The sequence below is a fragment of the Coregonus lavaretus genome, assembly GCF_964263955.1.
Source record: "Coregonus lavaretus genome assembly, contig: HAP1_SCAFFOLD_975, whole genome shotgun sequence".
Classification (NCBI taxonomy): domain Eukaryota; kingdom Metazoa; phylum Chordata; class Actinopteri; order Salmoniformes; family Salmonidae; genus Coregonus; species Coregonus lavaretus.
This window is the reverse complement of record NW_028161292.1, coordinates 78,877-94,156: the sequence shown is the minus strand read 5'-3', so window position 1 is coordinate 94,156 and position 15,280 is coordinate 78,877. Positions and strand designations below refer to the sequence as shown.

At 44.4% G+C, this 15,280-nt stretch overlaps 1 protein-coding gene across 2 annotated transcripts; it reads left to right on the top strand.

The window, feature by feature from the left end:
- Window positions 1–490: 490 nt before the first annotated feature.
- LOC311120850 (histone-lysine N-methyltransferase EZH2-like) lies at window positions 491–14,878 on the top strand. Of its 2 annotated transcripts, none has more exons than XM_084195412.1 (20): window positions 491–852; window positions 2,915–3,038; window positions 4,562–4,690; window positions 4,919–5,038; window positions 6,150–6,270; window positions 6,365–6,541; window positions 6,757–6,862; window positions 6,964–7,127; window positions 7,236–7,333; window positions 7,410–7,632; window positions 7,772–7,938; window positions 8,109–8,206; window positions 8,340–8,380; window positions 8,566–8,691; window positions 8,783–8,961; window positions 9,070–9,165; window positions 9,435–9,516; window positions 9,598–9,678; window positions 11,807–11,891; window positions 12,967–14,878. In XM_084195412.1, exons 2-20 carry the CDS (start codon window positions 2,922–2,924, stop codon window positions 13,025–13,027), a joined length of 2,271 nt encoding a protein of 756 aa, XP_084051538.1. In that variant the 5' UTR covers window positions 491–852; window positions 2,915–2,921; the 3' UTR covers window positions 13,028–14,878. The 2 variants fall into 2 exon arrangements, with proteins under 2 accessions (XP_084051538.1, XP_084051537.1); XM_084195411.1 differs by having other exon boundaries at window positions 6,964–7,133.
- The last annotated feature ends 402 nt before the right edge of the window (window positions 14,879–15,280 follow it).

The following is a 15,280-nucleotide window of genomic DNA, read 5'->3' as shown; positions in this document are numbered from 1 at the left end:
ATTGGATCCACCGTTTAGTAAATTGCTTTGATTTGTATATAACGGTTTAGCTACCAATATTTAGGCTATTCATATCTACTGAAATTGTACATGGCTAATTTTCTCATTGATTATTAAATATGGTATTATTACCATGATGTAATGGGGAGTCGTAACTGTAAATAGTTGCACATTAACTTGGTATCAGGGAATAGTGTAAACACCTCGCATAATATACATATTTGCTGGGGATTTGTATCATTGAAAACATTGAGCTATAAAAGAAAACCGCGAGAACAAAAGGAACTTGTCCACATGTCCCCCATTCCGGGGCCCCCGACGTAGCGCTGCCTATTATTGGCCAGCTCCCTGATTCAATCAGACCTATCGCGATGCATCGCAGTGAGAAGCTTGAATATTGGCTGCGGTGATTGGTCCATATGTTTGGCGCGCGTTGAAGCTACGGTTGTCGGAGTGGGCGGCGAATGTTGAGTGATAGAGAGATGTTTGAATAGCGAGCCAGGTGCTTAGGCGGAAAACATTGAAATTGAGATTTTTTTTCTCCAGTAAAACAGTATATTTACAATAATTCATTTAACAGCCTCAAACTATCCATGTTATTTCCATTGGGAAGTGCAGACCAGAGAGAAGTGCCCGGTTTTGTGTAGCGAGCCGGTGTTGTTCGCTAGCTAGCTAGCTGGTAGTCGACTCCGCGGATGCGCGAGTTCAATTGATCACCACCCCTTCTCTCTCGCTGCTAACGAGCTAGCCAACAAAACAGTAGTAATCCCGATCAACGAAATATTCTTTCTCGGTGTGTGTACAGTCGATCCCGAGTCACTTCATTGAATGAGGACCGACCCCTCTCTGCAGGTAGGAAACGCTGTCAAAATATAAAATTGTTCTTTCCTCGGTGAAAAACAAATAATAGCCAACCACATAGCTAACATTAGTTTCCTCTGTCTTGGTCGCTAGTTAGCTTGCTGGCTAACCAGCTAGATGTGGAAGGATACTGTTCGTAGACACCGCTCTGGACATGCATGATCTGGCAGTTATCTATCAGACACAAAACAAAACGGTTAGCCAGCCAATATGGAAAGATGACAGTTGTGAATTGACCTTAGTTGTGCCAATTAACGTGAACTCGAGTGTTTTTGTCTGCTGTGGACGGGATTTCCTTTCTTCATCAATGTTTCCGCATTGACTCAAGCCTGGCAACGTTTAACTTTGTTGAACTTTATTGAACTTTCAAGCCTTACTCAGTTTCCGTCATGTCAAGGCATACATTCACAAGAATCAGATAATTATTTGGTAGGATGGATTGAAATGGAGACATTTAGCTAACTTCATATGAATTGGGAAGTTTGCTTGATAGTCGCTCTGGATAAGAGCGTCTGCTAAATGACTAAAATGTACTAGCTAAGTTGAAAACCACTGTTAGCAACAATTCTGTCAAATTGTCACGTGACATGACAGCGATTGATTTGGCGACGGCAATGACATCAAAGCGGATTGATTAAAAACAAGAGGGCTTTGACTAGGTTATACAACTACGACCGGAAGTTACTTTTTCGTAGCAGGTTAGGAGAATTTACGCAGCAGGTTACTAATTTTGTAAGAGTGAGTAATTTTGTACTAGTGTAGTACAGTATTACCTTTACTTATAAGATTGTTAATTGAACCCTCCGTCTTCGTCTTAATATTGGGCCCCTCATCGAACATGTGAACATGTTTGTATTGAACTGTTAAACACAGAAAGATTTGAAAAACATGTTAGTGATGTGTAGCGCCGTAGACAGTAGGGAGCCCAGCGGCTAAAGAGTTGTACCTATAGCCTAAAGGTCGCCTGTTCGAATCCGGGCCGGGTGTTGGGAAATTGATCTGGCAACTGGAGGGCTGCTTGGTTCACATCCTCCTCAGAACAATCCCCAACCGTTGCTCTCCATCCAGGGGTTCTGCACTGCAGCTTGACCCAGTGTTCCTCTCAACTGCATGTCTGTATGAGATGTGCTGTCTGTGTTGAGAAATGACAGCAGAAGACACGTTTTTTTGTCTTCCCTGTAACTATGGACAAAGTAAAGTTGTATTGTGTAAACCTACTGTAAGTCATAATCTGCTTGGAGAAACCCTAGACATCAGTATCCAGTGTGGTGCCTGGTAGTGTGTGATGACAGGTTTCCATGGCAGCCCGGATAGTGTGTGTCCTCAAGGAAGGGGATCTGATTGGATTAGACCCATCCAGGCTGGTCAAATACAATAATGTCAGTGCAGATGAACAAAAGGAGACTGGTTACTCTACCCAGAGCTATAGGCAGTATTCTTTCTAGGAGGCAGTCAAAAAAACAGACACAACTCTGATTTGATTTCTGCTGCTTGTGAACTCGGGCCATCTCCAACATCTGTTTCTCCAGTACTTCTCTACTACAGCAGATGCTATTATGGAGGCAGCAGTACTGTGTTTGGGACTGAGCCTGTGATGGAAGCCAAATAATGATTTTGTGGTTTCTGTTTTACCCCATGTAAATGGACAATAAAGCTTTTGAATTGAATTAGAGACAAGAAGTTAGTTTAGGGTGAATCCCCTTATTTGCACGTCTTTGAACTGGCCTGGCATGAATGTCTCAGTGCATCAGTAGAAAGGGAGTAGAGATGGGAATGTAAACTAGAACAACCATTCATGACTCTGGAAAGAGACTGTATGACCTTATCAACATGTACAATGTACAGTAAGTGGTTATCCCACTGGCTATAAGGTGAATGCACCAATTTGTAAGTCGCTCTGGATAAGAGCGTCTGTTAATGACGTAAATGTAAATGCAATGGTGTCCAACGCTCCGTTGTGTGTTTTAATGTCAAATCTCAGCCCTTTGTGCGAAAGCATAGCTCTTTGCCTTTTCTCTTTAACTGTGCATGATTCTAAAACCGTGTGTTCCAGGTTGACCATGGTGCTGACAGGGAAGCGGTCTGTGAAGGGACCAGTGGGTTGGAGGAGGAGGGTGAAGTCTGAGTACATGAGGCTACGCCAACTCAAACGCTTCAGACGGGCCGACGAGGTCAAGGTACACACACACATATGTACACTGGGCTCCAAAATTACTGCCACCCCTGACTGGCAATGCACAATCAATACTTAAAAAAATAGAAACAATATAATTATAAAGAAACTCAAAATACCAACATGTGAGAGATAATAGACTTTATTAATGTTTCAATGGAACCAACCAAAATCATACAATTATTTAATACAAAATAAATGTCACCAAAATCAAGGTTTCATAATTATTGGCACTCCTCGTTTAGTACTTAGTGCAACCACCTCTGGCAGGGATAACAGCATGGAGTCTTTTCCTGTAATGTTTGACAAGGTTAAGGAACACATTTGGAGGGATTTTGGACCATTCCTCTATGCAGATCCTTTCAAGATCCTTCACATTCTTGGGTTTGCTCTTATCAACTGCCCTCTTCAACCCACCACCATATTCCACCGTGTGTATGAGGTGCCTCTCCTTGTATGCATCTCTGTTTCGACGCCAAACATGCCGATGCTATATCTGACCAAAACGTTCAATTTTGGTCTCATCTGACCAGAGCACCTTCTTCCAGTCATAATTTAATGACGGCAAACTCCAAGCGCTTGCGTCTGTGTCTTGGGGTCAGAAAGGGCTTTCTTCTGGCAACCCTTCCAAAGAGCCTGTGGTTGGTGCTTTTTGAAACCTGGTGACCCCAAGACGCCACCAAGACCTGCAATTCTTTCACAGTGATTTTCTTGCTTCTTTCACCATCCTCCTCCCTATCCTGGGGGGGCAAAATGCGTTTGCGTCCTCTACCCGTGAGGTTTTCAACTGTTCCATATTGTTTACATTTTTAAATAATTGCCCTGACAGTGCTCAGTGGTATATTCAATCGTTTGAGGATCTTCTTGTAGCCATTACCAGATTTATGAAGGTCTACAACCATCTGTCTCTTTTGAACTGCCAGTTCTTTTGTTTTCTTCATGGTGTTAGATGACAAAGGGATATTGCATGCGTTTTACCTCATTTTTATACCCTAGTGAAACAGGAAGTGATGTAGTGGCTCAATATAGTTCCTTAAGACTTAGATACACTTAAATAAGTGGAATTCAATTCCTGGTTTAATATAGGTAGATGTTATTTACAATAATCTTTAAGGGTGCCATTAATTGTGAAACCTTGATTTGGAGGACTTATTTTTTATTAAATCAATAAATGATTTTGGTGGGTTCCATTGGAACATTAATATAGTACAGTATTTCTCACATGTTAGTATTTTGAGTTTATCTCTATAATTATATTGTATATATTTATTGTTTGTGCATTGCCAGTCAGGGGTGCCAGTAATGTTGGAGCCCACTGTATGTATCCAATAAGGGCTTTAACAGAACACTGGAGAGGTCCTTTCATTTCAGCACATTTGCATATTCCCACACTCTGTTCACACACACACACACACACACAGACACACACACACACACATACATGCATACATACACACACACATACATACATACATACATGCATACATACATAGAGAGGTTTCTGACAGTGTGTTTTCTCCTCCCTAGAGTATGTTTAACTCTAACCGTCAGAAGATCTTGGAGCGGACAGACATCCTGAATGCTGAGTGGAAGACCAGGAGGATCCAGCCCGTTCACATCATGACATCTGTTAGCTCCTTACGAGGGACCAGAGAGGTTAGCGCGCACTACACACACACACACACACACACACACACACACACACACACACACACACACACACACACACACACACACACACACACACACACACCTATCCAGAGATTAAAATAAATAAATATGGATTTACAATAACATCAGTTTACTGTTTTTCACCATGTTTGACCTTTTACAGTTCTTCACAAGTGAGTCTGAGTTCTCTAATGTGTATATTGTCTCCTCCAGTGTACGGTGGCCAGTGGTTTCTCCGAGTTCTCCAAACAGGTGATCCCTCTGAAGACGCTCAACGCTGTAGCCTCTGTACCTGTCATGTACTCCTGGTCCCCGCTACAGCAGAACTTCATGGTAAACACACACACACAAACTGAGCGATACTAAGCTTGTTCTGACATGTGCACTGGAACTGTAGTTATCCGATGCAGTAGTCTAGTCCCAACTTGATGATAGTGATGTCTTAAACTTTAATGGAATTGTCCTGATACACCTGGCCTACTGACACTCTATTGATATACACCTGGCCTACTGACACTCTATTGATACACCTGGCCTACTGATATTCTTCTGATACACCTGGCCTACTGATGCACCTGGCCTACTGACACTCTACTGATGCACCTGGCCTACTGACATTCTACTGATACACCTGGCCTACTGACACTATTGATACACCTGGCCTACTGATATTCTTCTGACACACCTGGCCTACTGATGCACCTGGCCTACTGACACTCTACTGATACACCTGGCCTACTGACACTCTACTGATGCACCTGGCCTACTGACACTCTACTGATACACCTGGCCTACTGACACTCTACTGATACACCTGGCCTACTGACATTCTTCTGACACACCTGGCCTACTGATACACCTGGCCTACTGACACTCTACTGATACACCTGGCCTACTGACATTCTTCTGACACACCTGGCCTACAGAACACCTGGCCTACTGACATTTTGCTGATACACCTGGCCTACTGAGACACCTGGCCTACTGACATTCTACTAATACACCTGGCCTACATACACTCTATTGATACACATGGCCTACTGACATTCTACTAAAACACCTGGCCTACTGACACTCTTCTGATGCACCTGGCCTACTGACACTCTACTGATGCACCTGGCCTACATACACTCTACTGATGCACCTGGCCTACTGACATTCTACTAATACACCTGGCCTACTGACACTCTACTGATGCACCTGGCCTACTGACACTCTATTGATACACATGGCCTACTGACATTCTACTGATCCACCTGGCCTACTGACACTCTATTGATACACCTGGCCTACTGACACTCTATTGATACACCTGGCCTACTGACACACCTGGCCTACCAAACCTGGCCTACTGACACACCTGGCCATCGGATACACCTGGCCTACTGACACACCTGGCCATCGGCTACACCTGGCCTACTGACACACCTGGCCTGCCTTGTAGGTAGAAGATGAGACGGTTCTCCACAACATCCCCTACATGGGAGATGAGATTCTGGACCAAGACGGAACCTTCATAGAGGAACTCATCAAGAACTACGACGGCAAAGTTCACGGAGACAGGGGTACGACACACGCTATTTTATATTATCACATCTTGTTTTGATTTGATGTGGTGTGTCTGTCTGTGTCATGTTAAATGACTGTGTGTGTTTCCAGAGTGCGGCTTCATTAATGATGAGATCTTTGTGGAGCTGGTGGGTGCACTGACCCAGTACAGTGACAACGATGATGATGATGATTTTGATGAAGAAGAGCAGGAGTTTAAGCTGGAGAAGATGGAGCTGTGTGAGGGGAAGGACCACCTGGTCGAGGAACCCCTGATCAACACTGAAAGTAAGGCAGACGGCCACTGCTATTATCCAACAAAGAATAGAAATGAGCCTTATCCCAAAACCATTCCCTCAACCCTTTATCTCACCTAGTTCCCTTCCCTAGGTCCTCTCAGCTCTTGATCTCTCCTTACCCTCCTGTGTCCTGTGTGGGCTGACGCAGTGACTGTGGTAAGACGTTGTGTGTGTGTGTAACCCCTGTGTGTCCTCTGCTTGCAGGCCAAGGCAGCAGTGACAGCTCTAAGAACTTTCCGTCTGATAAGATCTTTGAGGCCATTTCCTCCATGTTCCCTGATAAGGGCTCCACAGAGGAACTCAAAGAGAAGTAAGTACTCCTTTGAGTGTGTGTTTTTGTGTCAGTAGTGCATATTTCAGTTTTGTCTCTACTATAATGAGGTGTGTGTGTGTGTGTGTGTGTGTTATCAGGTACAAGGAGCTGACAGAGCCACAGTTGCCCGGTGCATTGCCTCCAGAGTGTACTCCTAACATGGACGGTCCCAACGCTCGCTCCGTTCAGAGAGAACAGAGTCTACACTCCTTCCACACACTCTTCTGCCGACGCTGCTTCAAATACGACTGCTTCCTGCACCGTGAGTGTACGGACACACTCTCTCTCACCACATTTGGACTGTTCTACACTACCCCTCTCTGACTTCACTATGACCACTCATCTCTCCTCTTTGTATCTCTCTCTCCAGCCTTCCATGCGACTCCTAACACCTATAAACGTAAGAACATGGAGAATCTGGTGGACAGTAAACCCTGTGGCGACGAGTGCTACATGTACCTGGTGCAGGCAAGTGTGTAAAGACACAGACACAGAGAGAGAGAGAGGCACCTACAGGTCTGACTGTTCTGTGGTGGTTATCTAGGATGGTTTGGTGAGGGAGTACCCTGATGGCATGGCAACCGAGAGGTCCAAGACTCCTTCAAAACGCCCCGTGGGCCGTCGCCGGGGACGACCCAGCGGCAACAGCCGGCCCAGCACACCGACAGTCTCCACGGATACCAAAGACACGGACAGCGAGCGGGAGGGGAAAGACGACGATGATGATGATAATGATGATAAGAAGGAGGAGACCACCAGCAGCTCAGGTACACACACACACACACACACATATATATATATATATATATATATATATATATATATATATATATATATATATATAATATAATATAATATATACCAACACACACACACACACTAACCATTACCTTGTGTGTATTCTAGAGGGTAACTCACGGTGCCAGACTCCAGTGAAGTTGAAGCTGAGGTGTGATCCTGAAGTTGTTGATTGGAGAGGAGCCGAGGCTTCACTCTTTAGGGTTCTCATCGGAACCTACTATGACAACTACTGCGCTATAGCAAGGCTCATAGGAACAAAGACCTGCAGACAGGTGTGTGTTTCTGTTACAACAACACCTACGCTGAAAATCATTTTCTGTATTTCACTCACATTGCAATTTTTTTCTCTCCCAGTTTTGGACTCATAACGTTGTGGGCTAACTAGTCAGGTTTTATGGAAAGACGTGTAGTATATTGTCTGGTAATATGTGTGTGTCTCTAGGTGTACGAGTTCAGAGTAAAGGAGTCTAGTATCATCGCTCGCGCTCCAGCCGAGAACGAAGACACGCCCCCTCGCAAGAAGAAGCGGAAACACCACAGGTACGCCACGCCCAAATATATACCGACTGCTTGAGGCTGCACTAATGGGGTGACTGAGCAGGGTACAGTCGGAGGATCTGGTTGTCAACTTTCATTGAAAAGACGTACTAACTTAAGGGTGGTGTCGTTTCAGGTTGTGGGCCACTTACTGCAGGAAGATCCAACTGAAGAAAGGTGACGATTGTCTCTACATCTCTCCTAGCATTGGAACCTTCAGAATACTCAGTTAGCCCTGGCGGCCCCACGCAATCTTCGAATGTGATTGAAAGTGTTGTTGTGATCAATGTGACGAATTTATGACCAATGCAAATCTTTGTTGTGTGACGGTGCTGACATGTGCTTGACCCCTCCCCCTGCAGATGGCTCGTCCAACCACGTGTATAACTACCAGCCATGTGACCACCCCCGCCAGCCCTGTGACTCCTCCTGTCCCTGCGTCACCGCTCAGAATTTCTGTGAGAAATTCTGCCAGTGCAGCTCAGAGTGTGAGGACATTTTTAAATACTTTATTTTCATTATTACATTACAGATGACCAGTGTTACACTCACTCTAACCTTCTCTCTGTCTGTCTGTAGGTCAGAACCGTTTCCCAGGCTGCAGGTGTAAGGCCCAGTGTAACACCAAGCAGTGTCCGTGTTACCTGGCGGTCAGAGAGTGTGACCCTGACCTCTGTCTAACCTGCGGAGCCGCTGAACACTGGGACAGCAAGAATGTCTCCTGTAAAAACTGCTCCATACAGAGGGGAGCCAAGAAGGTAAAACACACACAGTATTGATCGCATTGTGCAGCTGTACAGGGTTTTTCCTTTGTTTGTTTGGTATCTGTAGCTCACTATTTAGCCCCCCCCCCCCCTCCCTCTCAGCACCTGCTCCTAGCTCCGTCTGATGTCGCAGGCTGGGGCATCTTCATCAAAGAGCCAGTTCAGAAGAATGAGTTCATCTCTGAGTACTGTGGAGAGGTGAGGCTCAACTCTGTCTGTCTGGGTGATGGTTTTGTCTGCTTGTGTGTAATGTACAAGCCTGTGGAAAATAATTGTGTGTTGATCCTCTGTGTGTGTGTGTGTGTGTGTTGATCCTGTGTGTGTGTGTGTTGATCCTCTGTGTGTGTGTTGATCCTCTGTGTGTGTGTGTGTGTTGATCCTCTGTGTGTGTGTGTGTGTGTTGATCCTCTGTGTGTGTGTGTGTGTGTGTTGATCCTGTGTGTGTTGTTTCTCTCCCCTTCTTGTAGATAATCTCCCAAGATGAGGCTGATCGCAGAGGGAAGGTCTATGACAAATACATGTGTAGCTTCCTCTTCAACCTCAACAACGGTAACACACACGCATACAAAAGGATTGAAATCATGTTTTTGTTAAGTGGGAGGGAAAGCTAACTCTCTCTCCCTCCCCCAGACTTTGTAGTGGATGCCACTAGGAAAGGAAACAAGATTCGTTTCGCCAACCATTCCGTCCACCCCAACTGCTATGCAAAAGGTCAGACAACTCCTAAAACACTATTTCATTAGTTGATCAGTTGATTTGGGGTGAATGTTTCCCCCAGGGGTCAAGACTAGAAACTGTGCTTCAGCAGTGTTTAAACCACCAGATGTATGTCAGCTGATCCAACCAGTCTGGTGTATAACCTAATACAGCAGCAGTGTTTAAACCACCAGATGTATGTCAGCTGATCCAACCAGTCTGGTGTATAACCTAATACAGCAGCAGTGTTTAAACCACCAGATGTATGTCAGCTGATCCAACCAGTCTGGTGTATAACCTAATACAGCAGCAGTGTTTAAACCACCAGATGTATGTCAGCTGATCCAACCAGTCTGGTGTATAACCTAATACAGCAGCAGTGTTTAAACCACCAGATGTATGTCAGCTGATCCAACCAGTCTGGTGTATAACCTAATACAGCAGCAGTGTTTAAACCACCAGATGTATGTCAGCTGATCCAACCAGTCTGGTGTATAACCTAATACAGCAGCAGTGTTTAAACCACCAGATGTATGTCAGCTGATCCAACCAGTCTGGTGTATAACCTAATACAGCAGCAGTGTTTAAACCACCAGATGTATGTCAGCTGATCCAACCAGTCTGGTGTATAACCTAATACAGCAGCAGTGTTTAAACCACCAGATGTATGTCAGCTGATCCAACCAGTCTGGTGTATAACCTAATACAGCAGCAGTGTTTAAACCACCAGATGTATGTCAGCTGATCCAACCAGTCTGGTGTATAACCTAATACAGCAGCAGTGTTTAAACCACCAGATGTATGTCAGCTGATCCAACCAGTCTGGTGTATAACCTAATACAGCAGCAGTGTTTAAACCACCAGATGTATGTCAGCTGATCCAACCAGTCTGGTGTATAACCTAATACAGCAGCAGTGTTTAAACCACCAGATGTATGTCAGCTGATCCAACCAGTCTGGTGTATAACCTAATACAGCAGCAGTGTTTAAACCACCAGATGTATGTCAGCTGATCCAACCAGTCTGGTGTATAACCTAATACAGCAGCAGTGTTTAAACCACCAGATGTATGTCAGCTGATCCAACCAGTCTGGTGTATAACCTAATACAGCAGCAGTGTTTAAACCACCAGATGTATGTCAGCTGATCCAACCAGTCTGGTGTATAACCTAATACAGCAGCAGTGTTTAAACCACCAGATGTATGTCAGCTGATCCAACCAGTCTGGTGTATAACCTAATACAGCAGCAGTGTTTAAACCACCAGATGTATGTCAGCTGATCCAACCAGTCTGGTGTATAACCTAATACAGCAGCAGTGTTTAAACCACCAGATGTATGTCAGCTGATCCAACCAGTCTGGTGTATAACCTAATACAGCAGCAGTGTTTAAACCACCAGATGTATGTCAGCTGATCCAACCAGTCTGGTGTATAACCTAATACAGCAGCAGTGTTTAAACCACCAGATGTATGTCAGCTGATCCAACCAGTCTGGTGTATAACCTAATACAGCAGCAGTGTTTAAACCACCAGATGTATGTCAGCTGATCCAACCAGTCTGGTGTATAACCTAATACAGCAGCAGTGTTTAAACCACCAGATGTATGTCAGCTGATCCAACCAGTCTGGTGTATAACCTAATACAGCAGCAGTGTTTAAACCACCAGATGTATGTCAGCTGATCCAACCAGTCTGGTGTATAACCTAATACAGCAGCAGTGTTTAAACCACCAGATGTATGTCAGCTGATCCAACCAGTCTGGTGTATAACCTAATACAGCAGCAGTGTTTAAACCACCAGATGTATGTCAGCTGATCCAACCAGTCTGGTGTATAACCTAATACAGCAGCAGTGTTTAAACCACCAGATGTATGTCAGCTGATCCAACCAGTCTGGTGTATAACCTAATACAGCAGCAGTGTTTAAACCACCAGATGTATGTCAGCTGATCCAACCAGTCTGGTGTATAACCTAATACAGCAGCAGTGTTTAAACCACCAGATGTATGTCAGCTGATCCAACCAGTCTGGTGTATAACCTAATACAGCAGCAGATGGGACCAACAGACGTAACACTCTGACGTAGCGTTTCACTGATAAGACATCTGTTGTGTTAACAGTCTCTCTCTCCTCTCTCTGCAGTGATGATGGTGAATGGTGACCACAGGATAGGGATCTTTGCAAAGAGAACCATTCAGACTGGAGAGGAGCTCTTCTTTGACTACAGGTCAGTATATCATGTTTACTAACCAGCCAGTCTGCAGCCTGGCAGCCGGTCAACTAGGATCGTATTAATCAGCACAACTCCGTCTGAATACTCTGTGAGGAGGGCGTCAAGAACTCCCTCCCCGTTTGGTTTCTCTAACACACCTACTTAAGGCACAGGAGGTTTCCAGTTGGTCTATCGACATGACTGTAGACATTTTGTCGCAGCGACATCATGAACATTCTATTGTCGTCCGACGTCAAACTTGTCGTTATGAAGAAGTATAAACGCAAAACCGCAGTCTCTGCATGGCATCAGCAGCCTGGTGTTCCAAATGGCATACTTTGCTCTATTTCAGGGTTATTCAACTCTTACCCTACGAGGTCCGGAGCCTGCTGGCTTTCTGTTCTACCTGATAATTAATTGCACACACCTTGTGTCCCAGGTCTAAATCAGTCCCGGATTAGAGGTCCAGAGTTGAGTTTGAAGGCTCTATTTGAATGCCAATAAACCCATCTGTTTAAAAATTCAATTAGTTAAATGTCAACCTAGCAAGCCAGGCAAATAAAAGCAACTTTCTAAACAATGTTTTGGTTCGTCGTTACCAATTAATGACCAGAGTATAGTTGACAGGGTCTTAACTTTAGCTACTTTTTATTCAAGAGGAACATAAACCCACAACAACATTATTTACAAGGTATTGGCGAGCTTCCAGAAAACGGCTTACGATTGTGTGACTCTAGTAGGTCGTTCTACTGGATCATTTTAGAACTCCAGCACAGTCTCGGTACAGATGGATTTGGTCTTGTTGCTGTAGCAGCCCAGTAACCACAACAACGGGGGTTGCGACAGTCGCAGAGACATTCACTTTTTTTCATGCCTGTGAGACAAGGAAACCGACAGTCGCAGCGACGGTCTACAGACATTCCACCGGATTATAAATGAAGTGTTTTCACCAGCAACACTTGTCACATTCTAATTGTCTACAGACATGTCGTTAGACTAAGTGTAAACTGGCTTTTATACGTACGCATACACTCATACACTTTGTGGTTGGTTTGACATCTCTAGCTAACTGCTCATGTTTTTCTCTCAGGTACAGTCAGGCTGATGCTCTGAAGTACGTCGGCATCGAGCGGGAGTCAGAGATGCCATGATCCCCTCTTCTGGATCAACACACACACACACACTCTCTCTTCAGGAAACCCAAACGACTGTCGGAATCCTGGGATGCTTCAAGAATTCTGGAAAGTCTTATTTTTCTCACTTTGAATTGTTTTTCTACCAACAAATCTTCCAGTTCTCTGGGATATGTAGGACTTGGTAACTATGGTCACCAGAACGTCCTTCCTCTGTTTACAGCTAACAAACAAACACACATAAACCGGTGTTAATAAATCCACTGACTGGTTCTCTTTAGCTCTGTGATACTTTTTATACTTGAGGGTGATCCAAATTCATGGACACATTATTGACTCTGTGAAATCACAACTGGTTGTTGAAAAATATTTTACTGGGACCAAAACTCTGTTTTTTTTGTTTTTTTTTTAGGGCTTGGCATTAGCCCCTGACCACCAGCTAGACTAAATGTGGGTTAAAAATATCTCAGTGACTGGTGATTTCCCCACTCCCTTAGCCAGTGTCCAAACCTTGGTCTCAGACCCCACAGACACACTGGAGTGCCATAACACTGTTTTGAGACTATAGCCTGATATCTGAGGTGAAAGGATGTATGCTGCATGTTGACCATCAGTACTGCCTGTGTTTTCTTCTCAGTGACTACATGGTTTATTCCAAAAATCATCTGTCTGTTTCACTTTGAATGTTTGGATGTCCACCTGAGTCATGCTTTGATGCGATCTCTGTTCTAGATGGTGCTACTGCTAAGACAATGTGACGTTTTCTCACATATTGAACCTTGATTGACGTTTTGTAAACGCCCCCAGGTATCCACTTATGCTGTGCCTTGAATCTTGTTAGAACACTGAATAGCCACTTGATTAGAGCCCTTAAGTGCTGATTATTGCTAAAGATGTATCCTCAATCTGATTAATGCATGATGAAGGTTCCATGTTTGTAGTCTGGGGAAGAACTCGCTGCTACTGTAATCTAGTGACGCCTGGTGCTTGTGAATCCTGCAGGTTTGAAGCAATACGACCAGGCTTGAATCATGTTTAGTGAGACGGACTGCTCCTATTTGTACTACTAACTTATTGTGTCAACTGGGAGGGCTCTGTCCAGGCCTATGGACAGATCTAGATGACTGACGGTTGTGTTTAGTGGATGGGTGAAGTCAGGAGGCTCTCCTTTGTTTAATTTTTTTTTCTTTTTTTCTTTGTCTTAAGTAGTTTATGTTGCTCACGTTAGGATAGGGGTGGGGAAATCATTCATCCAATGATGTCACAGAGTGCTTAGACACACACCTGGTTGCCCCGGTCTTAATCAGTCTGATTGGAAAACCAGCAGACACGGCAGCTCCTGAAGATTAGTATCAGAGATGGAGGAGGAAGCGAGACATCCCACTCCCTTGTATTTTTCTGGTTCATATACAGTCAATGAACTAAGTAGACCAGACCCAGTTGCTATCCCTTTGGTGTCTATGGGAGAGCCACCCCTTAAATAGACCAGAACGGTGACCAATTTCTTCAATGGTAACCAGCCTGAGGAAGACCTCTTAATTTATCCACGATCTTAGCTAGTATCCCACCGATCTGTTAGGATGTATATTTCCTGAGTTGTAGAGCGGGCTGGTGTCCAGTGGGATTCAACATAGAATGTTCAGATAGAAATTCAGGCCTACTGTATAGAACAGCTATGCTTCTCTGTCATAGAATAGTGAAACTGCTCTATACAAGAAATGTCTAACGTTCCCTCCTGAACGTAGCCCAGGTTTCCTCCAGTTGTCTATCCGTGACCACTCCTCTCTGATTACCAAGGTGCTGATTTTTACTGTGTTTACAGGGAATATTGTTCAAAGTGATGCATAATAAAATACGAGCAAATAAAGGTGTCAATTGTTCTTTGAGCCACCAAAGTATTGTTCTTATAGGCTGCGTTTACACAGGCAGCCCAATTCATATATATATTTAATTGATCTTTTGACCAATCAGATCAGCTCTGAAAAATATCTGATGTGATTGGTCAAAAGACCAATTAGTGGAAAAAATATAGGATTTGGGCTGCCTATGTAAATGCAGTCAACTATGCACCAATGGCATCAGTCCAGTTGGTCCAACACACTTCAGAAGTGCTGGGTCAGTCTCAGACAAATTACAAGGGCATCTCCATTCCTCTCCTCCCAGTGGCTCCTCTCTCTGACTGTTGGGTGTCTCCAAGTAGCCAGACAGCTGATTTCCTTACTCTGGTGGTAAGAACAGTCCTCCATGTAGTCGCTATCGCCGCTCCTCCTC